Source organism: Peromyscus eremicus, chromosome 19 (assembly GCF_949786415.1).
Source record: "Peromyscus eremicus chromosome 19, PerEre_H2_v1, whole genome shotgun sequence".
Classification (NCBI taxonomy): Eukaryota; Metazoa; Chordata; class Mammalia; order Rodentia; family Cricetidae; genus Peromyscus; species Peromyscus eremicus.
The window spans coordinates 61,441,169-61,466,216 of NC_081435.1; the positions used below are offsets into that span (position 1 = coordinate 61,441,169).

General features: G+C 49.0%; 1 protein-coding gene across 1 annotated transcript in view; it reads right to left on the bottom strand.

Annotated features, from left to right (window-relative positions):
- Nucleotides 1-20,200, bottom strand: part of Mapk4 (mitogen-activated protein kinase 4) — a 50,521-nt gene extending 30,321 nt beyond the window's left edge. The window contains exon 1 of the mRNA XM_059246470.1: nt 18,874-20,200. Within this exon, the coding sequence (XP_059102453.1) occupies nt 18,874-19,419 (546 nt within the window). The 5' untranslated portion in view covers nt 19,420-20,200. The remainder of the gene's footprint in view (nt 1-18,873) is intronic.
- Between the last annotated feature and the right edge of the window lie 4,848 nt (nt 20,201-25,048).

The window sequence follows — 25,048 nt, forward strand, 5'->3', positions numbered from 1 at the left end:
AACTTATGGAGGGCATTTAATATTCAAACCATAACAGACACTCACAGGCACCAGGGGGTGTAAGGGCATTCAACCAAACACTTTTGGGACTGGTGGGCAACAATCAACTTATAAAGTTTTCAGGACAGACTAAGGGAAATGCTGGTTATGGTCTTATGAATGCCTCCATTCTTGTAGGAACCACACTGACTGTCTCCCATTAGATGACTAATAGTACAACACCCGATGAAACCACCTCTAAGTGAACGAATACTCCCACTGCCTCCCCAACTTATCCCTAGAACTCCTGCTCACAGGGACCCAAGGACTCGCTTGGTATGCTTGGGATGAGGACACAGAAGAGGCTGGGGGCTGACATTACAAATATCAGCTACTTGCATACACCAGAGGTTCTAGAAGGGAAGCAGGGATGATAGGGTTGTTAAGGGAGGCTGGGCAAGGTGTGGGAAGGCAGGAGACAGGGAGCCACTTGGAGCCCTCTACCCCCAGACAGGGAAGAAGTGAAGGCATGCTGGAATGGAGAGACTGGTCACAGAAAGGTCCAGTACTAACTCTAGGCCCTCTTCAATGTGACTTCTGTCAGGGCCCAAGCTCAACTTTTGGCTTGGTAACCTTGTCCGAGCTTGGCCATGAGAAGGGTCTTTTTACTTTGGTAAACAGTACGTGTTAGAATTTTTATTGACCAGAAAGCACAGGCTCTTGGCAGGGCCACTGTCTTCCTGGGCAAGCTTTGGGATGGGCATGCTGACTATAAGATGCCCACAAGCTGGGAGGCTGCCCAGGGCCACCTGTTTGGGGAATTACCATTGAACTTCCCAATGCTCTGCTAACTGTGACTTATTGTTTCCAGTGATAAAGACTGTGGTGTGCTGAGGCAAGGGCATGTCTTCAGAGAGCTTACACTCCCAGTCTGGGCAGAGAGCACATTACTTTAATCTCAAAGATAGTATCAATCCAGGGAACTGTCAACGCTGATGAGGGAAGGCAGATGGGGCAGTCACTGAGGTCACTGAGAGAGAGAAAGGGGCAGGTGGATCCAGGTTTGGGAGTCTTTTAAAAATACCAAATTATGAGTATAAAATTAGGTATGAAAATGAATGTTTATTTTGAATCAAAAAAGTAATGGCAACAAATTACAAAAAAGTTGGCAGGTATTGCAAACATCACAGAATTCATGAAAATCACATTTCCACTAATTAGCCGCTTGGCAAGCTGCAGGTAGCAAATGTGTGCTGCATAATTTTTAATTATCTTTTCTATGGGAATTTTGTAATATAATTTCCCACAGAAAGAATTTAAAATAGTGCCTGGAAGATAATTGAAAAGATAATATGGTCTCTTCCTCCAGTATGAGTGACACTTTAGTATGGTTGCTATGTGAAACACTTCTCATGTTCAAAACTAGCTATTGGTAGGATCTTATACATTTGCTATGATTATTATCTGATTATCATCAAATATGGGGTAAGTATGAAGTATCCTTTGGCCTATGAATTGTAAGATTCGGGAGCGGTTTTGGGACTGCTGACACATGCTTGTCAGGTGGTTGGGTATGTTCTCCTCGTAGTCCCATGCTCTGAGTCACTGGTTGGCCTTGTCTCTTTGTTTAATGACCTCAGGGAGTTGATTCAGTGTGTCACCGAGTGTTTGTGGAGTAACTTAATTGGCAAAGTGTTGACAGTCACTGTAGAGAGAGAGGTAACAGAAATCCACGTAAACACATCCCATTAACTAAAGTGATCCCAGCAAATGCCTGGTTACGGGAGCTCCTCCAGTACGCAAGGTAACTGCAGGTAAGTGACCGTAAAGTAAGCTTTCATGAACTCCACAGTGAGTAAAAAGGCAAGAGGAGAGGATTGGCTAGGCTAATGAGGTCAGGGAATCTCTTGTGAAAATTTCTGAGCTAGGAAGGAATGCAGAGATGTATTCTAGAACGTTCTTTGAAGTCAGCTACAGCAGAACCCATGGCCTTACATGTGGAGACAAATTACCTAGAGATCTGGTCACCTTGGACGGTTTTCTCAGAAGACAGGCTGTGAGGGTTAAGGGTGACTTCAGAGACCCCATCATGATTTTGAAAGGGAAATTCCTCTGTCCTCACACCAGGAGGTTGGAGAGATTTTGGACACTAGCACATTCTCCCTGGTTGGCCCCCTTCCTCCTTGGTCCCCTTAGATTCCTTTAGCTAAGGAATCTAAACATATCAAGGGCCTAGACCTTGATACCACTTTGAGAGAAACAATGAGAAAATGACACAAGAACAGGCAGAGATTTCACTCTTCACATGAGCAATGCATCTGCAAGAATTTGGCTTCAGGAAGGAAGTCAGAGACAGGGAGCCAAAGGCATGTAGCTGTGATGGTCATTTGGGGGAAGGGGCGGAGCTAAGAGGAGGAGTTGTGTTCATGAGGTTCCTCTGCTCAGATCTTCTATCCTGCTACTGATGATTCTATAATGGCGATCTCTGCTTCGTGGTTGACCATACAGCACCGTCAATGAATTCAGCAGCCCTAACCGTAATATACGCAACAGTTGACAAGGATTGTAGCTTATTTGTTTTCACAGCCAGGCCGTATTTCAGTGTAGCGATACAGAGACTTTGTAAAGGAACTATAAATTTTTGTCGTTATTTACCTTCAGCTGCTGGCTGCATCATAAAAAATATGGCTGGCCTTTATTTCCAATTGTTGGGAGAAAGCCTCTACCCTTGGAAAGTCCTGAGTGGAGACTATCTGTTGTTCATGGCAGGCTCCTGGGTGGTCTCAGAGCAGAATGGAGTTGGATAGTGTTTAGGTGGGCATGACTAGGCCATTCATGCCTACGTAACAGACCTCCCTTCCTGAAACCAAACCAACAGAAATCTTCTGGACATGGAAGCTCACCTGAGTGACACATGTCAGTGTGGCCAGAGGTGATGCCTCTGAAGGACAGTGACACTTTGTACCTGTAACCATTCCTTTCATCTGGCCCTGGTTTGTGTCATTTGGTTGACTACATATAGGACTTTTCTAAGTTCTATGAACCAGACTAGAAAACCGTTAAACCTGAGGGGAAGATGGGAATTGCGGCTAGTGGGTGGAGACCTCCCCTACTCTGTGAAATCTGGCCTGTCTCTGGGTCAGGAATATATGGCCAAACTGGCAAATACTATTTGCTTGCTATTTTATACTTAAATGGTATAGTACCCAAACTACGTTGTGCTTTTAGTCAGCATGCAGAAATAAAGTTGATTTTTGTATATTGCTGTTATATTTAGCAACCTTGCCAAAGTCTTTACTATTTTTTTTCCAAAAAGGAGTTTTTATTATTATATTGAAGCACCACTTTCTGCCTGCTGAGAGAGGGAAAATCAGTTTTCTCCAATAGAGAGACACTGGGTATATCAACCACTCCAGGTCAGGAATTGTTGACCAATATACAATGGACTTCACAGTTGTTTTTGTGTGCTTTTATTTGGTTATGGTCTGGTGGTTTTTTGTTTTGTTTTGCTTTTTGAGTGTGGTTTTATTCTGTTTTCTTGGTTTTGGGTTTTTTCTTTTTTTTTCTTTTTGAGAAAGGGTTTCTCTGTGTAACAGTCCTGGCTGTCCTGGATCTCACTTTATAGACCAGGCTGGCCTAGAACTCACTGAGATCCAAGTGCTGGGATTAAAGGCGTATGCCACCACTGCCTGGCTGGTTTTGTTGTTATATTGGGTTTTTGAGAAAGAACTTAAAGTGGGGTTGATGGGGGAATGTCTTTCTGTATGTGTTGCTCTGATTGGTTGAAAATAAAGCTGTTTGGCCTATGGCAAGGCAGCTTAGAGGCAGGTGGGAAATTCAAAGAGACAGGAAGAAGTTGGGGGTGGGGGAAGAGATGCCAGCCAGCCGCCCAAGGAGCAACACATAATGGGACGCAGGTAAAGCTACGGAACATGTGGTGACATGTAGATTAATAGTTATGGGCTAATTTAAGATATAAAAGCTAGCTAGCAAAAGACTTGAGCCATGGCCATGCAGCTATAATTAATATAAGCCTCTGTGTGTTTACTTGGGGGACGCGAGTGGGAGAGATTTGTCCCGACTGCAGGCAGGCTGGGACACAGAAAAGCTCCCACTACATTGGGTGGGTAGGGAGAGGATATGATCAAAATAGCTTTAAATTTAAAAATTGTTTAAAATAAAAATATAACAAAAAATTACTGATAATGGTGTTGACTTGTACAAGCGAAGGTATCTGACCAAGTGGTCTTCATTTGCTTTGTTTGGTTACTTTTGTACAGATGAATGTGTGAATCGTGTTTCTCAACACCAATGTCATTAACTATGAATTGGAAATATATTAGGTAACTTACTAAAACCCACAAAATCTTTACTTTTCAACCTGTAGGCTAAAGTTTTATTTAGGCAATGAGACCATCTGTGGAAGACCATAGTTTCACCTCATTTTGCTTGCCAGGCCCACTGGTGCAGTCCTGAATTTGGATTCTGGGCACAGACATCCCCATCCTATGTCATACACCAGCTACTCTGGCAGTTCAAGTATTCACAGGGTATTTTACAGATGGGCAAAGTGAACCTTTGAGATGATAAAGTGGTGGTAACAAATAAATCGGGTCCTGTCTTGTACAGTACATTCACATCCGCGCTTCTCAAGCTTCAGCCCCCTTAGTCACCTGACACTCAGAAGCTGGACCTACCCCACGGCTTCGAAGCCATTGGATGCCACGTGGGAAAATCTGCATGTCTAACAGCAGCCTGAAGCTTCACTACAGAACCAAGCTTCCAAGCCATCCTGCTCTCCTGCTTCTTTCAAGCCCCACTTTCTTTTCAGGGAGCCATGCCTATCTTCCATGCACCTGCAAGCGGTCCAGTGCAGCAGCATGCTCACAGCCCTCATGAGTGGTCGCTGCTGTCACAGCCTGTCCCTGCATATAATTATCCTCATCAAACACATTCTACTTACTATCCATGTAGACAAGCTCTGCTCAGCAAGTGCTGTGCCTGCACCTGATGCCCAGGCTGTGCCAAGATGGCACACCAGTGGAGTTTTTGCCCGTGGGTCAGGAGGTTCTCCGGGCTCTGTTTGGAGCTAGGGTTACCCTGAGTTGTCCTTGAAAACCTGCAGGCTCTGCTTCAGTTCCCATCTTTCCAAGGTAAGCCCTGTGACCTTAGCTGGGATTCAAGGTCAGGGCAGATTGATGGCATGCTGTCCTCAGCCCTCAGCTCAGTAGATCATAGGGCAGATGGAGGCCTCTTCCAGCCCTTAGGGTTGAGGCTGGGATGGCATCTTTCTCAGTTGCAATCTGAATAAATCTATCCCAAACCATAAAATGAGCACATGGAAGACCCATAAATGTCTTTCCTTTGACACAGTCTGCTATGACTCATTTGATGGTGAGTGTGTGTTGTGTGGGCGCACATGTGTGTCACGTCAACAGGGTGTCCTGTTTACTCTCCACCTTTTCTCTTTAGAGACAAGGTCTGTCCCCGGACCGATTCAGCCAGCCTAGCTGGTCAGAGGCCCCAGCATTTTTGTCTCTGCGTCTCCGGTGCCAAGACTGTAAGAGTGTGCCGCCACGCTTGGCTTTTTGTGGGGGTGCCAGACATCTAAACTCAGGACTTACGGTTGTGCATCTGGCACTCCATCCACTAAACCATTTCCTCAACTCCCTGCTTTGGAAAAAAAAAAAAGAAAAAAAAAAAAAACACCAAACCACCAAATCAAAATTCTTTGCAAATCCTGGTGAATGCCCTGTTTTGCTGGAGGCCCGCCTCTGGGTTGTGTACTCACTGCACAGAGAAGTTTCTGGTGTGGTGGCTGGTTTTTTTTTTACAGCAGAACTTGGTTCTCATCTCACCAGTTCCTCTGGTATTCCCCTGCCAGACAGAAGGATCCTCAGAGGATGCGAATCTGTGTTAAGAACACCTGCTTCAGATCTGTGTTCAAATCCTGTGCCAGCAAGTTCCTTTCTGGTGACTAACAGCACCGTTGCTCTTAGTCTCTGTGAGGCCTGGGTTCGTCATCAGCACAGTAGGGGTAGTTCCTGTGTTGTCTGCTGCCATCAGGACCAGCGGAAAACACACAGAAGCCCCAGCCAGTCTGCCCTTTCCTTTCCCGGCCTCCATTTTTATAGGTTCCTTTCTCTGGCTGGTTATGTTGCATCCAAGCTCCTTGGCTTCCCCTCTCCCATTCCCAGGCAGTCTTCTCCTCTCTCCCCAGGTACCCCGTCTGCACAGGGGTTACCACCTTTGCTCTTCTCTCTCTACTCATCTACATCCTTAGATTCCACAAAGGTCACTTCAAGGGCCTGGTCCTCGGGGTGCTCAGCCATAGGGGAATGGGATGTCCACAGTGTGTGTGATGGGGATGTTGACACTCACTCCCACCAGCTAGCTGCCCACTTTTTCTGCTAGGACTGTGGTCTGAACTGTCTTATTGGAGTTCATCTGTCCTGGATTGAAAGGAGCCAACGGAACAATAGAGAGCATGGTCGCTTACCTTCAGGTCTAAGCCCACTATGAAGCGTTTAATGTAGGGTGGTGTTGGATGGAGAAGACACAGTGTGAAGGAGTTGCCTCCGTTAGGAGAATGCCATCTAGAGGTGCTCCAGAGGGCGCTCACAGTGGGACACTGAGGGCCCAGAACCCCAACTCGGGGGTAGGGTTGTGAAGTGAGGGAGAGGAACATGTTTGGCTCATGAGAGATGGGTCACCAAGGATGCCAAGGACCCTGGGTGGCCTGAGGATGCTGAGTGCCTGGGGTGGAGGGTGAAGAAATGGAAGCTTACCAACTGCCTGGTGAGGGGTTCCTCAGAGAACCTGAATCCCAAACACTAAACACACTGCTTAGAAGTGGGAAGCCTTGTTGCTACCATAACCCCCGTTGCCCCACACAGACCCAGCATGCCAGCGCTTGGAAATGTCTTCAGAGAAGAGCTTTGCACTTTCAGACAGAAGCCCCGGAGTCAAGCTCAGATCACCACTCTTGAGTTCTCTGAGGCTGGGAAAGTCTCAGTCATTTGAGGCCTCAAGTTTCTCATCTATCAAACGGGTCCAATAACATGAGCCCTTCCTGTACTAGAGGATTGTCACTGGAATCAAATGGAAAGGAAGGGTGAGGGACATTTGCACATTCTGGGAGCAATGGCCGAAGCCTGTTGTACATCACAGCACAGACCCAACGGGCTTCTTTAAATACACCGAACATAATTTACTACCTTCTGGAGGGGCAAGATTTGGAGCATTGGCTACAACCTAGATCTTAGTGCAGCTCTGAGAATCACTGCTGAAGAGCGTGGGAGCCAGGCCTGTATTCTCCGTCTCCTTAGCCTGGGAGCTGGGCCTGGCGACTGTCTGTTTCTCTATTCTGTCTCCTTACCTGCCAGACAATCCACTTCCATTTTTCTCTGCTCAGGGTGTATCTGCTGGTCCCCATTGCTAGATTTGATACATGGATGATAAAGGTATGTGAGTGTGTGTGTGTAAGTAGGGCACACTGGCTCTGTACCATGTCCCTTTGTGTGTAGACTGTGCTATGTTCTGTTTAGGGTATTTAAAAAAGAAAAGTGTGTGTGTGTGTGTGAGAGAGAAAGGAGAGAGATAACATGATTTTTTTTTCTTGCATTTTATGTAACACTTTACAGGCGTATGAAAGTCAGAGGACGACTCTGGGAAGTCAGTTCGTTCTTTCTGCTCTGTGGGACCCTAACAGACTCATAGGAGACACCTGGGCTTTTTCCCATCAAGAACAAGAGCTTCGAAGAGCTCTGGCTTACTGCCTCCCCCCTCCGGGCCTGGTACCGAGCACTCGGCTACAGGGCTATAATCCTGTATGGTTGATGCTGTTAGCCTTTGATAGCGTAAGAAAGGCAGGCCAGAGAAGGCTCACAGCCTGCCCAACTGCGTGGACAGCATATACCTTCTCAGCTGCTTTGGCATTCAACTTCCAGGATTCTCCCCCAGCAAACCCCAAGGAAATTCTCTCCTTTGTGTACAGTGGGCTGTCCTGTAGATCTCATATACATCGCCAAGCTAAGGGCAGAGGAGGCCGCAAGGGGTGGTGAGTACAGCCCTGTGGGGATGCTCCAGGTGAAACACTCATGATCGAGATTATAAACGACAAGCCGGGTGCTGTAATTCCTATAGCAAGAATAAAAAGGTTTCTGACCTGACCTGCTGGCCAATACCTGAGGGGTGTGTTTTGGGCTGCAACCTTCACATCAAAACTAAAGCTTACATCGGAAGTGTCTCCAAAATGTAAATGGCTGGCACTAGCCACTTTTTTTTTTTAAGGTCTGGAGATGGTTTTGGGAGTGGGGGGGTGGGGTGGGGGTGGTGGGGGGATAGGAAATGAAGGGGGAGGAAGGAATGGACGGAGGCACTCATATGGGGGTACTGGGAGATACGTCCCATCTGGAGAAAGCGTGTTTCAGGAAAGCTGTCTCCATCTGCATGCTCTCTGGGCACATGCAGACCTGACCTCATCGGGCCTTGCTCCCCGGTCCCACAGCCCAGAATCTTCAGTCTCAACTGAACTCTGCTCCCATCTCTTCTACACATCCAAGGGTCCTGAGACCCCAGATAGGACTCCAGGAAAGTCTCATCTCACGGAGCAGATGAGCTAAGAAGGCCCACGCTGGATGGAGGGACACCTCGCAGACCTTCAAATACAGGAGGTTAAAGGGCATCGGTGGAAGCCCGCGTGCAAAGTCGGCCGTGGTTCTGTGACACGAACAAGCAGCCCACATTTAGCAACGTGGTTAAGAACAAATCATGTAGACCTAATCTGTTTAAACTAGGAAGCACGTCTGAGAACAGTTACTGTTCCAAAGTGTATTGCTGCAAAGAACACATGGTGGGCAAAACTCTGGTAGCTGTGTGGGGAGTGGGGCAAAGTTCTGGCCACATGAGGGTTAAGCAGAAAAGACTTTGTCTCAGGTCCCATTGCTAGAAATATCTTTCGAATGTCCTTATTCAATTTCCGGCCTTGGTACATAACACCCAGGGAACAGAATTTAATTTTCTATGGCTGAACGGCTTCCTTCACTTGCAGGACTTTCTGAATTTTAGTTTATTATGGCGCAAGCCCACAGGTAGGAACAGGGAACCTTAAATTACATCTGGCAGCTTGGACCATGAGCGTTCAGACTAGAAACCCATTTGACGTTAAAAGCCAAAGTCCAAAAGAATTCCTAAAGAGACTTGTTCTCATTTTGCTGTCCGTTACCTTCTTCCACAAAGCTGACTCTGCCATTACCTCAGGCAACTTACATTTTGGAGGGTCAGCAGCAGCTGCACAAAATGGACGCCAAGTTGGCGTCTCTCTCTACCTCCTCTTCTCTCCTTTTTCCTTTTCCGAGCGTCCTTTTCCAGAGGTCTCTCTGGGTACATGGCTGAGTTGAGAGTTTTTTTTTTTTTTTTTTTTTTAAAACCTGGTTGTGACAGCCAAGAATTGATCAAGAGACCCTGTTGGCTAGCATTTTGCAATTTGTGGATGCCACTCTCTTGTTAAGAGTTCTGACCTGCTGTGTCTCTGGCAGGACTCACTGGAGGCATCAGACACCTGTCCCAGAGACAGGAGTGTGCTATGCAGAGCTTGGAGCTGAGGGCCACTGTCTGGAGACACACTTTAAACCAGGCATCCTCCCTAAACGTAGTCTGACACGGGGAAGTGAGGTTTCTGAGAACAGTGCCCCTGAGTCTCAATAAAGAGACTACACCTCCTTTAGCTACATCCTCTACAACGTCTTTGTAGACAATTTTTTAAAATGTGAGTTAAATGGCTATAATTTTGTAAACAGGTAACTGACTGGGTAGGTCAGAGGTGCCCAGTGGCCAGGAGGCTGGGCCTTTGGCCTAATCTCTTTATGCACATTTGAATTAGTGATAGAGGCAAAGTCCTAGGAGACAGGTGAAGTCCTTAAATATATTATGAAGCTATAAAGGGCAAGGTTGTATGATGAAACAAAGATCCAAAAAGATCTCTTCCTGTTGGAATATTTGTCTGAACCAAGAAGATGAACTCTACCAGGGACAAAGGCCACAACTTGTGCTTGGGATTAAAAACAAAACCAAACATCAACAGCAAGAAACAAAAACCAAAACCCAATCCCATACATTTAAAGTAGAGAATACGGAACTGACATAAATTAATTGGCTAGCAGCCCAGTGTGAGCCCTTACGGTGACACACTGGCCAAGAACGCACAGGAGTGGCCTGTCGTTTACAGAGCAGAGGTCGCACACGCGCACTGACTCTGCTGATGAAATCACATAGGGGCTGGTCTGCACGTGAACTTTAAGAAAGGTTCTGACAGGAAGAGGTGGTCAGCGAGAGGGTAGGTAGGACGGTGTGAGCCCTGGAGTGCAGTCAGCTGAAGAGAGCTGAGAGCGGGGCAGGCTGTACGTGGGTCCTCTGCAGGCAGCCGGGCTTGGAAGTCCAACTCTGCCACAGCCTACCTGGGTGACTGTTGTGCCTCAGTGTCCCCATCTGCAAACGGTAGCGCCTATTATAAATAACGTGTGAGTTGAGTCACTTAACACCGAGTAACAAAGCCTGAAAATCATTAAAGACAAAACGGCCCAGACTGCAGGGTGTGGTAGAAGGGTCAGGATGGGGGGACGTTAAATATTTGAAAGCTCTCCTGAGGGTAAAAGTTAAGCTTCATACTGAGACTCTGGAAAACCACACTCTGGTTCATAGGAAGCAGAGGCATGGCTTGTTCATTAGTCAACCAGCCTTTACTGAGCACATTTTATGGGTCAGATACTGTGCTACATGCCAGAAAAATGGACACGAATGTGTACCTCACCCAAGAACCCACTGTGCCCATCTGGGAAGAGGCACGGAGATCAGCTGCTCAACAGTGTGGATAAGCGCTCTGGGCAAGAGGAGGGAGTGACTGACTCCTAGAGAACTAGGTGACTTGGGACATCTGAGCAGAATCTGTAGGGGTAAATGGCAGTCCATGTGGGAGTGAGGGAACAGTGTGTGGGACCAGAGCTGTCACTGCGAATGGCATTTTCTGGGGGCAAGATGACAAGTCGGTGATGTTACACTAGGTGAGGTGGGTGACTGCAAATTACGCTCAAGATAAGCGCTGGCCTCCTCCGACTCAGCCGTATGATCCTGATTTAGAAGGGAGCCATAAATGTCAGAAAACTCAACAGCAAAATGGTTCTCACCCTCGGAACCTTCTGTTCTATGCCGCTGTCCTCAACAGCCCAACACAGCAGAGGCTGAATAAAAAAGACCATGTTTCGGCTCCTGACGGTGAGATGGCCGAAGAAAATCTTGACAGCGGCCAGAGGAAAAAAGACACATGACATACGGGAGGACTAATGGCACGAAGGAAAAACATCTCATCTCTTTGTAAATAACAGTGACAGACAGCAAAGAGAGGGCATTTTTAAAGACTGACAAAAACTTGTGAGTCCTGAATCCAGGGAGCACGGACTTTTAAAACGAGAGTAAACTACAGGTACTTTGTTCCAGTAATAAAGGATGCGCCACCCGCCAGCCTGTACCCCGTCCTCGGCAGGCTGCGTGTTCCTGGACTCAGCCTTTATGTTAGCAGTTGCTGGCAGCTCAGTTTGAGAGGTAAGTGCCAGGGGGCGGTTCACGGAAGGGAGGCCAGAGGAGGCGGCCATGGATCCCCCTGAGCCTTTCAGTCAGCTGTTGTTCTCCCCAGGGGAGACTCCACCCCCAGGCACACTCAAGAAACTGAACTTGGGATTGAGGAGGCAGCAGCAATGTGTGGATGCTGTGGGCCATTTCAACCTAATGAGCCAGCAGACTGGTTGGTGAATGGCTGGTACTCGGAGTCCCTTACTCCCTTGTTCTGCGCCTTCATGTGATTGCCAAAGGTGAATGGCCGGTAAGCATGGCAACTCCAGGCCCTCACCTCATGACTCTGGTGAGGTTAGTCCTGACTGGTTGCTGGCTTGGGCTGAGGCAATTGTTAAACACTCCCCTGGAGCTCAGTGGGCTTGCTTTCAGGAGGGCCTGGGTGCAGTGGGCAGAGAAGGACACCAGGAGACTGAGATACCTGCTCCCAGGACTTCTACAGTGAGAAGAGAGCAAGGAGGCCCCGAGAGCCAAGAAAAGTAGCTTTCCAAGTCTGCCTGAGTGTCCAGACACTTGCTCTTCAGCCCAGCCTCTGTTCTAATCCCCTAGGTCATATTTTTCCTCTTTAAAAAGGGATATTCCATAGTCTTTTAAATACATCTTTTCGGCTCCACTGGTTTGGAATAACACGTTTAACAGCTTAAGAAGAAAGGGACCTTCCCTGCTGGCTGGTCCCTCAGCGAAGTGTCTTTCTACAAGTCAATTTTCCCATGGCCTCTGAGGGAGTCTGGGTCCCTCCCAGGACCAGTATGATGGACGCTGGTCCTGTTGTGGGGTCCTGGGCAGGTCTTCCCCACTCTGCACTGTTTTCCCAGTAGAGAGCATCTGGGATGTAAGCAAGCGCTGAAACCCCAAAGGATGTTCTCCTAATCGCAAGGACTCCTGAAGCCCCAGGGGTGACCATTCTTCCTCCTAGGTTCAGTTTCAAGGGTTTATGTTGGAAGGGGGACACTTTCTGGGTACCTTCCCAGGCAGATGGCAGAGGCCACCCAAGGCAGGTAGAAGAGACACGAGAGGAGGCGAGGTGACACTAACCAACACCATGAAGGCAGCACTGGCTTTGAGTTGTCCCTGGCAGGGTTCCCAGGCTGCAGTCTGTGCTCAGCCTTGTGGACTCCTCCGGGGCCACAAAGGAACACAGCCTAAAACAAACTCCGGCGATTTGCTGAGCCTTCAAACACTCGTTTCTACCCAACTGTGAAACTAGTGTTTCGTTTTTTAGATAAACTCTTTGAAGTAGTTTACACCAGAAAGAAAAGTCCGTGTTTTCCAAAAATCACTGTTCATATCTCCAAACTGTTAAAATCCAGCAGGTTCCTGGTTTGTGTAACTTTTGGCCAAATAGTACCACGGGGTGGTTTCCGAGGTAATGAAATCGAGGCTCTCCAGAGCTGTGCTGCGTGCGCCTCACAGACCCATCATGATCAAGCCCTCCAGTGAAGGTACATGCTTCAAGTTCACCCACATGGTCTTCCCAGGGCCGGTGTAAGAACCACAAGGCTGAGCATTACGGAACATATCACGAGCACCAGCTTTCACCCACAAGCAAGTTACCTCATTTCTTTAGATCAACGGCTCTTAAAAGGTCAGGAGCCCGAGATTCCCCTGGGGGCCCACGGACACACAGATGGTTGGACCTGAGCTGCTGAGATGAGGCCAAGCATTGGCCTCCCTGAGTCGTTCTCGGGTGTAGCTGATGCTTGCTGGCTTGTAGCCACCCTTAGAGACCCCGGCAAGCTAGCTGGTTTTAAAGGAATTGTAAGGAGATAGGGAAGGTGAAGAGAAAGCATTCTGGTCAAGAATGAGGTAAGAGGGCTGGAGAGATAGCTCAGCCGTTAAAGGCTAGGCTCACAACCAAAGATATAAGAGTTCGGTTCCCAGAACCCACGGCTGTCTCTCTAGCCACTAAATTAAAAAAAAAAGACTAGGAAGTGGCTAGGGGTTGGGGACTCAAAGCACCAACCTAACAGGAAGGGTACACTTGCTTGGGAAATCTGCCAAAAACGTAAGACCTTTTGCTGCCCAAATTCTCAGGAGTCTGTTCCCCTTCCTTTCCTGCCTGGGCATTTTCTACCTGCACCCCATGGAAGCTGGGTCTGCAGGCAGTCTTCTAGAAGTCCCTGTGAAGGTTTCTGGCAGGTTGGAAGGCTCTGGGTGGCCCTTCCTGGAAGGGCACATTGACTCAGACAGTGAGTGGATGGAGTCTTGCCTGCTTTCCGGGGAGTTGGTAACATTTCGTAGAGTTTACACAAGGTTCAGTAAAGTCTTAAGCATTATTTTTTCCTTTTGAGATCATTCGTCTCCTAACAAATTCAAAGGGAAATATGCTCTGATCATTCAGCCACCTCTTCTTGACACAAATAACGAGGAACTAATAATCAGGTTTGTGGAGGAAGGGGGAGAAAGGGACTCAAAAAAAAAAAAATGAATACACCCTCAAGAAGGGTCTCATGACCCATCCAGGGCCAAGCTGACAAGATTGGCTCCACGCTGTGGTCCATGCTTCAGCAGAGGTAAACTGATGCCTGGCTTCATTATGACATCGACTTAGGCAAGCAGCTGTGTTAGGGATTTAGTCCCTAGTGCATCTGAAAGCATGTTGACATCCTCACTTTCCACTGACCAATCAGAATCCTCGGAGAGAAGCAGAATGGAAGCTGGATGTGGGGGTGCACGCCTATAACATAGCACTTAGGAGGCTGAGCCAGGAGGATCCAGAGTCTAAGGCCAGGGTGGGATACATCAGGAGATCCAGGCCAAACCCAGCTGCTCACAATGAAAACAGAAACTGCAGCAGAATGTGAACAACAACTGAGAAGAGGAGCTCATATAAAAACAGTGCACACAGTCACAACCAGCTCCAAGTGCTCGTTACTCGACCTTGAGCAGGGCTCTTCCCCTCTAGTACTTACACCTGGGAAATGACAGAGATGGGCAAGATGGCCATGAAGCGTGTGTATGGATCTCTTACACCAAGAATCACCTACGTAAGGAAAAGGAATTGTCAATCGTGCAGTAAGCCAAATAATGACTGTCATGGTTCGAACCTGAAATGTCCCCTAGAGGGTCGTATCCTGGGGACTTTAGAAGAGTGTGTGTAATCTTTTAGGAGGCGGGGCACCATTCGTTGTGATGGTTTGGTTTTAATTGTCATTTTGACCCACCCTAGGATCACCTGAGAAGAGATTCTCAATGAGAGACTTGTCTACACTGGGTTGACCCACATGACTTTGTCTCAATTGATGTGGGAAGACCCAGTCCACTGCGGGTACAACCATTCCCTAGGCTGGGGGTTCTAAACTACGTGAGTGGAGAAACGAGGCTGAGCACAAACATGCCAGTGAGCCTGACGCACCCATCCCCCTCTCTGCTCTTGACTGTAGATGTCATTGAGTGGTTTTTCCATTCCTGCAGCCTTGACCTCCCTGCTATTGTGGGCTGTAACCCGGGATTGTGAACTAAAACTTCTCCCCTGCTACGTTGCTTTTTGTCAGGGTATTTGATCACAGCAAGAGAAACGAAAGTAGAACACTAGGTGTGGGTGTTTAAAGGTTTCACCACCCCGTCGTCTTCCTGGTACACAGTGCGAGGAGGAGCTCCCTACCCTCCCATCCCGCTGCCATGAACTCTACCCTGTCATCCCGACCATGATGGACTGAGAGACCCACTAAAAGTATAAGTCAAAATGAACTTTTCTTCCAGTAAGCTTTTCCCCCCCATCAAATACTTTGGATACAATGATGCAGAAGTCACTAATTCAATGACACAGGTACCAGGGTTTCCTAGGCTGCCACTGATGAGGGAGAACCAATGTGTTTTCCTCACTGTCACCCATGCCATCTCCTGCCTTTGTGCTGCACTGACTTTACTGCCCCCTGGACCAGGTAAAGGCCAAGATCCCTAGAAATGTTATGACAGACCCAGAGGGCTCTTGAGTGTGCCCTGGAGCTCTTTCAGTTTAGAAGCTCATTAAAGAAGAGAAGGCCATTTCCTTTGTTATCTCTAGACTAGCGAAGTGGGTACCTGCCCTAGGAAGGTCCTGTAGCAGTTGAAGGATGCAGGTGTGAAGAGACACTATGCACCTGTGATAAAGATGGAAGGGTGAGGACCAGACTGCTCCACACTGCCTCATGGGTCATGCACACCCAAGAAGTCTCTAGCTGGACCACTCTGGCCCTGGACTGGATCAGGATGTGGAAAAGGTATGTCCAGATAAGTAATGGTCCTCTTCAAGAGAGACTGAGTACCCACAGAGCATCGGGCTTGTAGACACCATCCTCCAAGCACACTAGTGAGCACAGATGCACACATCTGATTCCAGCTATCATCTCAAGAATGTAGAGTTCCTTTTTTGAGTCAGACTTTCCAACCATGGAATCTACAAACACATTAGCTTCCTATCTGTGAGGATCCGGTAGATCATTGTCCTTCCCTCTGACTAGTACAACTGGCAAAATCAACTGAGGTCCAGATCCCAGGAACTGATAAGATTCCATTATGAAAAGCAAACAGCACCTCCCCCCCCCCCCTTAAAGCATGGGACTCTGCCAGGGAGAAGAGACCCAGACACAAATACCCACAAGGTAAGAGTAGAGAGTGGTCAGTGCAGACACAACACCCACAAGGTAGGGTGGAGAGTGAGTGGTCAGTGCTGGAAGAGAGGAAGGACCAGAACCCTGAGAGGCAATTGCCACCCAGAATCCAGTGCACCTCAGGAAGAGCCCTCACCATGTATGAAGAGTCCCCGGTTCCTCAGGTTCCTCCCCTCCTGCCATTCCGCCCTGGGAGCCTCATGCTTCCTCATCAAGCCACTTCTCAGGGTTGTCAAATGGACCATTTGCCCTAAGTGCCTCACGGTATGATGAGGATTAAGTGAGAACTGATTTAAATGCACATTGGATAAATAAAAGCAGCGAGTATGAAGCCTTTCATCATCCCTGGAGGGAGAGGAGGGCAGCGAGCTAAAAGAAAGTGAGTAAGGACAAACGGCTGCAGTGGGTGGTGCTGACAGACCCCGGGGTACCAGGCTGATGTGAGCACACACCAGGTTGGTAACTGGCTCCAATTACTGTTTTTAATCTCATATAGCGCGCTCTCGCTCTCTCATATTTAAAAAGATGAAGTGAGAGAACACATGAATTCCCTTGCGTGGGGAGAATAAAACCCCCTCTAAGAGAAGTAGCAGGAACCTAGCAAGCAGTCAGGTGAGCCCCGCCCCTCTCCAGCCCCAGCCCCCTGCACTGTGCTTGGGTTCTGTGGGTGCTCAGTGGCAGTTTTTTTTTTTTAACCACTTTTCAAGGGATTCTACATTTATGGTTAATTTTCATTCTTACCTAGAAACCAGAGAGGCAGGGAGGACACAGCTCTGTCAAAGGTGGGGAAACTGAGGCTCCAGGGGCGAGTGACATCAACGAGGAGCCCATCTCCTCAACTCCTCACACTGTGGGATCGCTCATACCGCGTCCCATCCCGAGACTTGTTTCAACAATTGGGATTGGTGGGACACGCCTGTAATCTCAACACTAAGGAGGCCAAGGCATGAGGACCGATTCGCGTTTCAGGCCATCCTGGGCTACAGAGCTGGACGCTGTTTCAAACAAAACAAAACTGCTACTGTGGTGACTGTTCACCCCAAGGAGCCGTCTTCCTGACTGTACTGTAGGTGACACACGTATCTCCTCACTCCTTCCCTGGACACTTCACTAAACTACCTCACCAGATGACTCCCAAGAGTACTAGTTTACTGCAATTAAGAGGGTTGTGGGGGCTGGAGAAACGGCTCAGGAATTAAGAGCACCTGTTGTTCTTTTAGAGGACCTGGGTTCGAGTCTCAGCACCCACACAGCAACTCACAACCACCTGTTTACTCCAGTTCCAGGGGATCTGACGTCTCCTTGTGGCCTCCCCAGGCACTGCACACACATGGTGTGCAGACACAGATACAGGCAAACACCCATACACGTATCCCAGGTAGAAACGTAGATTCTCTGGATCTTTTTTTGCCAAAAAAGGATGAATCGGGGTTAGAACCATTGGCTCAATGACTTGACATCATAGCCCCTGAGAAGGAAGGGGAACAAACAGCCTGTAGTATTGGGTCTCTGCCATGGGCTTCTTGCCTACAGACTCGGCTGTCAGTCTTGGCAGATGGCGTGGCTGCAGGAATGGGTGCAGAGGACAAGCACACTGTTAAAGCGGCAAAGTTACTTGGGCACTGAGAAGCCAGAGGCAGTGGGAGTGATGTGGGGTCTGAAATTGGGTCAGGAGCCCAAGTTCCAGCCAGTGAGGGTGAACAGGGAGTTGTGGCTCCCTGGCCTGGGATGCCTTCCCTCTGCACAGAGGAGGGAAACAGGGAGGACCCTAAGACAGAGCCAAACCATGTTCAAGGTCAGAGCCACCCTCGTCTTCCATGGCCCACTCTCACCCTTGACGATTTCAACATTTCGTGGGGTACCTGCTTCCAATAGGATGTTCTATTCTAATAAAAAAAAAAAAATCAAAGTATGTTTTTCTGGGAGACTGGCTCTGTTTCAGGGTGACTGGTAACATGCTCATGAGGAGGCTCCCAGGTACCCTACAGTGGCAACAATGTCTGGCAGAGGAGAACTTGCTGTTCCCGAAGACACAGCAGGTCAGGAGGAGGCCTGGGCCTTGGAAACAAATCGTGGTGACATGTGTCTCTATCAGCGCAGCTGGGATGACTCTGTGACGCACCATGGGGAATTGTAACAGAACCATCCTCAAGCATGAAGTCACTCCACATTGAGGGAAGGACCAAGAGGGCAGTCATTAGCTGATCTGTAGTGAGCATTAGTTTATCAGACTAGCCCCCCACCCCGCCCCCCCATTGCTCACTCCTGACTGACTGAAAAGAACCCAGGATGGGCCAGCCCTGGTAAGAGAAACAGGTGAGACAAGCCAGAGCCTTCTGGTGTCTCCTGAGCAGCCAGATGTCCAAGATCAGTGGATGCGATAAAAAAAAAATCATCAACCACACAATATTACAGCCATAGAGCCCAGGGCTAAAAGATAGTTTAGACATTGGCCACAGTTAAGTGGGCAAAGTCATGACTAGGAACTAGATACCTCCCACTCTCAACAACTTTTCAAGCCATGGATCTTTCTTGTACCTTTTCACCCCTCCCTAACATTAATAGCAGTCTCCTGATTACAATGGAGAAAGACAAGCCCTCTGGAACACTGTGTGCATCCTTGAGGACCCCACAGGTCAGCAGCAGCAGCAGTAGCAGCCTTTCCGGACAGACATACCTTGTGTGAGTAATGCTGATCCACGATTCTTGCCAACCCGAAATCCCCAATCTTGAGCACAAGGTCCTCTGTGCTGATAAAAATGTTGGCGGGCTTCAGGTCCCTGTGCAACACGTTAGCAGAATGGATGTACTTGAGCCCACGGAGCAGCTGGTACATGAACAGCTTGGCATGCTCCTCGGTCAGCGTGCCCTGCTCCAGCAAGCGTGCCAGGTCCGTCTCCATGTACTCTTGGACAATGTAGGCCACGCTGAACTTGAAGAGCTCGCCCTGCAGATCGCTACCCTTGGGTCCTAGTACCTCATAGACCTTGACAATGTTGTCATGGTCCAGGCGCCGGATGATTTTGATCTCTCGGAGCGCATGCTTCATGCTTCGGGCATCACTCAGAGCAATCTTCTTTACAGCTACCTTCCGGCAAGCCCTGCTGTCCACAGCCGACAGCACCAGCCCGTTGACCCCAAAGCCTAGGGGTTGGAAGTCAGTGAAGCGCCCTCCAAGGTCATACCCGTAGACACTGGCGAGGCAGTCCCCTCTCTCGGCCATTGTTGACTCAGTGGTCTGGGGCCGTCCGGGGGATGCAGGGGCAGTCAGGAAAGGCCAAGTTCCAGCTAATGGTTTCCCCAGCACACCTCATTCTGTCCGACCTCACAGCTGAGGGATGCTTTTGCTCCTGGTGAGGTCACTGCTGCCAGGGGACAGGAACGGCTGACTGCAAGTCCTTGCTCACTGACGTGCTCAGCGGGATGCTGCAAGGGTTCTCATCTGCACCGGGAGGGTTTGCCACCGACTCCTGGGCTTCAAGAACCCTCCTAGACGCTTAAAATGGTTCATGCTTCTTCCAGATCTGGCATTATTAGAAGGAGAAAAGCCAGTGTCCTTATCTTCTATCTCCACGGATCTCAAAGTAAAATATGCAGCAACTCTCCCCCTTCGATCCTTCTGTCTGGCCCCAATGCAGGAGCTGCTTGCTGAGCTGTGTTGCTTTACTTAAGGGGGTCCAAAGCTTAATCGGATCACAGCCTCCCTCTGTGCCCTGAGCAGTAAGAGGGGATCCAGTTAATGGATTCTAGAAGGTTCTAGGGGGCGTCTTTTCATTTCCACCAGTTTATCTTTCTACTAGTTCCCTTTAGAATCCAAAGCTCCAACTAGTTTGGTGAGTAAAGAGCCGGGAAAGGCCACACTCTCTCCTGAGCTCTGCAGTTGCACGGGCTGTCCCGAGTCCAAAAGGAACTTAGCTGCCAGTCCAGGACCCTCCAGAGGCTTCGGATGGGGGCGTATCCTCTTTCACCCAAGCATCCACGCCACCTTGACTGAGACTGCTCCGCGGGACGCGGTAGGGCTGCAGGAATGCAGCATCTTTCAGAGTCCCCTTCCCTGTCAAAGAAACAATGTTGGGTAAATTTCCACACTCCGGCTTCCAACACCTTCCCACTGGCGTCTTTTGTTAACTAGCCCAAGTGTTATTTGATCTGTCCAGCCAGCTGAAACGCTGCTTGCTCAGGGGATTCCAGCTTTTCACTGCTCAGCCACCCTCACGCTGTGTGCAGCGGTGCCCTGGCAGAGGAGAGAAAGACCGACCGGTTGATTTGATAAGCCCATGAGTGCCTGTTTCCCTGGGGCTAACATGTACAGACTGGGGGTGGGAGTCATCCCTTTTGACCTTTGCAAGATGAATCTGTTCTGCTTTCCAGACATACACACATCTGCGCTAGCTCGGAGGGCTGAGAGTCGAAAGGAACCCGTCGCAGGGAAAATGAGGGCTCAGTAATCTTGTGTTCTCACGAGGGTCCCTCCCTTATTTTGCAAATGCCTTTGAACACTTTAAGAGAAAATTCTCCTCCTCTGAGATACAATTAGCATTTGTATTCTTTCCAAATAGGTGGCAGAAACACACATACAGAACTACAAGAAAACTCTCCTGCCACTCACAGAAAAGGGCTGTCTGTCCCCAAACCATTGTTATATCGGGGCTGGCGTGGAGAGCCCTGATCTTTTTATGACAGGGACACTGGGGACCTAACTGCTAGAAGCAGTTGGCCACATCTGGCTTGATCGCTCCCCTCTGGTGGCTGTCAAATTGCAGATACAGGATATTAGGCGATAAGTGAAAAACCCTCCAAATCCTAGCCAGGTCAACTCAGAACTCTGAAGTAAGGCAACAGTGACTTCAGAGGTGCGACACGTTTCCCAAGTGTACAGAGTTCATGGGTACACAAAGATAGAACTTTGTGTCTAGCGCAGAGGGAACCTGGCTAGTCTCCTCAATTCTTAATTCCCACTTCGTCTAAGTCTCACACAGTGCAGGGCCCCATGTGAGTACACTTTCCCATCCGAACAACTCTACAAATAATAAATGAGGCAAAACAACCATGAACTTCATGCTCTGAAATTACAGTGTATGTGTGCGTGTGCGTGCATGTATGTATATGGAGGGTGTGGCATACGGATGATCAGACTAGTGAATAATCAGATCCCCACTGAAGGCCGTGCGTGCGGGCACACATCTGTGCATGTGGACGCCAGAAGTTGAACCCAGGTGCCTCCTTCAACGACTTCCCCACCTTATCCTCTGAGGCATGGTCTCTTACTGATCCTGGAGCTCCCTGCTTTGGCTAGAGCGGCTAGCCAGCAAGCCATAAGGACCCTCCTGCCTCTGTTCCCCCAGCTCTGGGCTTACAGGCTTTTATGTGGGTGCTGGAGAGCTGAACTTAGGTTTTCACGCTTGTGTGGTAAGAACGTTATGGAAGGAGCCGTCCCCTGGGTTGTGCCATCGCTTCCCACCCTGTGCCCTCTGAGGATTCCTGAACAAGGAAATTAGCCAGGGGCTCTGGAACATAGTATGTGCTTAGTTCTACAGCTGTCCGCTGTTATGGCTGGCTGCTGCCCAGCAGTTCCTCACACCTGAAGGAGATGGGTTCTGCTGACTGCCTGTCTGTCACATTTACAGCGGTTCCTCTCTGAAGCTTTGATTGGGCCCAGAGGCAAAACAGCCGCAGAGTTAACAAAACTTCAGACTTGGGAACAGTCCAAAGCGGACAGGTCCCAGTGTCTTTAGCTGCGGACAGTGCTGTCCTCCTTGGCTCATGTCACCAGGAGTCACCTTTATTGGGTAGGGCCAGGCTACTAAGTATTCTACTGAGCAAATCCATTAGTGACTGACACCTGAACCCCTGTCCCCTATCCGTGTCCCCAAATGCCAAGAGCATGCCCTCTGACCCAAGTGCTTACTTCTCAGGTGACCCAAGTTCTCAGGTGGAGGACTGAGACTTTGTGAGCGCTGGTTCAGTGGTGCTGGCAGAGACGGACACTTGGCTAAAGGAATACCCTTCACTGGTATGCAGATACCTGAGCCATGCAGCCACCAGGGTGCTGAGATAAGACATAATGCCACAGACTGTGTGTAGTAAAGTCCTCCTGGACCCCTAACTCAGGGAAACATCCCCCTCTCTCCTCACACACACAGAGAGACAGAGAAAGTGAGTGTCTTGGTTCTATCTCCATTCCAGCCAAGCTAGATGATACCACCTGAGCTGGAGTGTCTTGCAGTTCCACGGATGGGCCTCAATGGTCCCCAAGGGTACTGCAGAGGGAGCTAATTAGGAACATCTCTCTAAGAGGAGAGACGCCCAAGCCTCCTCCCCTTTCCAGCTCCTGCTGGGTGGTAAACAGAGATTGGAATGGCTCAGAGGAGGACTTGTTGGCAATCAGGGCTGCAATGCAGATAATCTGTGAATAATTAAGAAGGGCTTCATTTATTTTTAAATTCTTTCCTCTTCCTGCGCCCTGTGGGAGGGACTCTCTTCCTTGTGTGTCCTGCTTCTTTCTCAGTCTCTTCCCAACACAGTCAGCTAAAGCACATGGGAAACATGTCACCTTGGGAAGACTCCATTCCAGCAACACCATTTTCCTCCTGGGGGGTCTAAACCGACCATTTTTAATTCTCACCTGGCTTCTTCAATTGTGCCTTTCAGATTTTTCAGCACATTTCCTGGATGGTGGGCCTCCTCTCCCTGTGTGCTATGGGAGTAGGCTCTTCTTACCATGAGCTCTAACCATGCAGACAAGTCCATTGTCCTGCATTTGAACTTTGACCCTAGTATCATCTGCCACTCCAATATATCGCCTCCCACAATTTCAACACCCCATACAGGTGGCCTTCATCCAAGTATTCCCACCTGAGTTTCCTGTCACTCATCTCTTCCTAAACTGAGACACTGTCTACATTGCTTTCTCTAGTTCCTCTGTAATATCTACCGCAAACCCACTTCCTTTCCCCACAGGCGGTTTGCTAGGAAGCGTCCTCTCTGTCCACTTCTGGCACGAGATGCCAAGAAGCAGGGTTATTCGCCCCCCAGAGAGGGACAGATGGCACTCCGATGTGTCCCTGGGTGGCGGAGAAGGTTCCGCAGCAAAGACCGGTCATCCCCATGAGGAGGTGGCAGCTCGAGCTGGCTCAGAACCGCTATGATTTCAAACCAAAGGACACGGCATTCACTGTATGAGACAGAAAGGTCACGCTATTCAGCTGCGCTCAGATGGCAGTCAGCAAGACAAATGCGTGTAGCTCCCTCAAGGGCAGCACAGGCTCCCACAGTTCCATAGCAAACACCGCGCAATAAACCCGGAAATAAAAACCTCGAGCCCAGGCCTCCTTACAGTGGAACCCCAGCTTGTGCCTGGTTTCTTGCAGACAGCTTCCCAGAACTCCAGTGAATTACTCTCTCACTATGCAGCACTTTAACAGATGGAGGCAAACCAGAGGTGAAGTGGTATAGGCCACCTGTCTCTTTCTGGGATTCCTGGGGCTCGGGTTTACAAATTGGCTTTGGGAAATCTAAATTTAGACTCACCCCTCCGCCTGCTCAGCATCTCCCAAACCTCATGCTGTTGACTTCAGCAGGAAAGACCTCCTATGAGGCACTGACCTTTCAAAGCTACTGATTCCTTCCTTCTCCCAAACACCCCCCAAAACCTGTAGTCAATTCTCAGATGGGGCGGAAGTTTCAGACAGACAGACCGCACAATCTCAGGTGAAACCGTTCATGTCACACACATGGGCCTGACTGACTCCAAGGTTCTTGAGGGAAGATCAGTAAGCCATTTTTATATAAAGGGCCAACATGGTTTTTGTGGCCAGACTTCCTCCCAGTGAGCTGACTACTCACAGAGGTCCTGCCTGGTGTCACCTCTAGCTGACACTGGCCACCTACCCAGGTCTCTAGTGCTTTCTCTACGTGAGTAAAAACCACATCTGGTTTAGCCATGGAGAAGGTATCTCTACCCTTCATTTTTAAGTCTCAGTACTGTGGACATTTGAGTCCAGGTCACTGTCAGCAGGGCCCCTCCTGAGCACTGGCCTCTGCCCACTCCATGGCAGTAATACTCTGTCCACAGCGTCTCTAAACACTGCCCACGGGGTTGAGTCAGCTCCACTGAGCTGCTGTCCGCCGGGAAGATTCAACAGAGGCAGATTAGTATTAAGAGGCCACCCAGTGCCTGACTCAGTGTCTCTCACAGGGCATCAGTCATACTTTCTGACAAGGCTGGAGTCACGTGATGACTTGCTGGGTCAAAGTCTCTACCAGGCTCACCAATGTGATCTACATGGTTTCTGCTCGGGGTCAGCAGCTCCCTCCTTGTTTTGTGGAGCAATTATTATTACTGTGTATATGTGTGTATGATGTCACGTGACTGCTGGCACACTTGTACGATGGCATGCATGTGAAGGTCAGATGACTCTGTGGAGTCAGTTCTCTCCTTCCACCTTTTCGTGGGATCTGGACGTTGAACTCAGGTTCTCAGGCTTGGTGGCAAGTGCTTTTACCCATTCAGCCATCTCACCTGTCCTAAGGTTTAACCCTGGTCTAACCCACCACCTACATATGGCACTCCCCAGTTGTCAAGGCAACCTATACAGCCCCTAAAATCCTAGGGGGCAACTGTACTTCTCAACCCCAAATCCAGTGAAAACCCAGAATCCACAACAGTTGTAATCTGATTTTCGGTGGGCAGAAATTGACACTGGGTGGTCACAGGGTCAACTCCTGAACAATCAGCTTTAAAGGAACGCTTTTTGGGGTGGAAAAACCTTCCTCCCCAAGGAGCAAGAAACCCCGCCCCCCGTCTGTGGACACAGCTGTAGAGGAATTGATGTTGGTGTAATGGCAGCCAT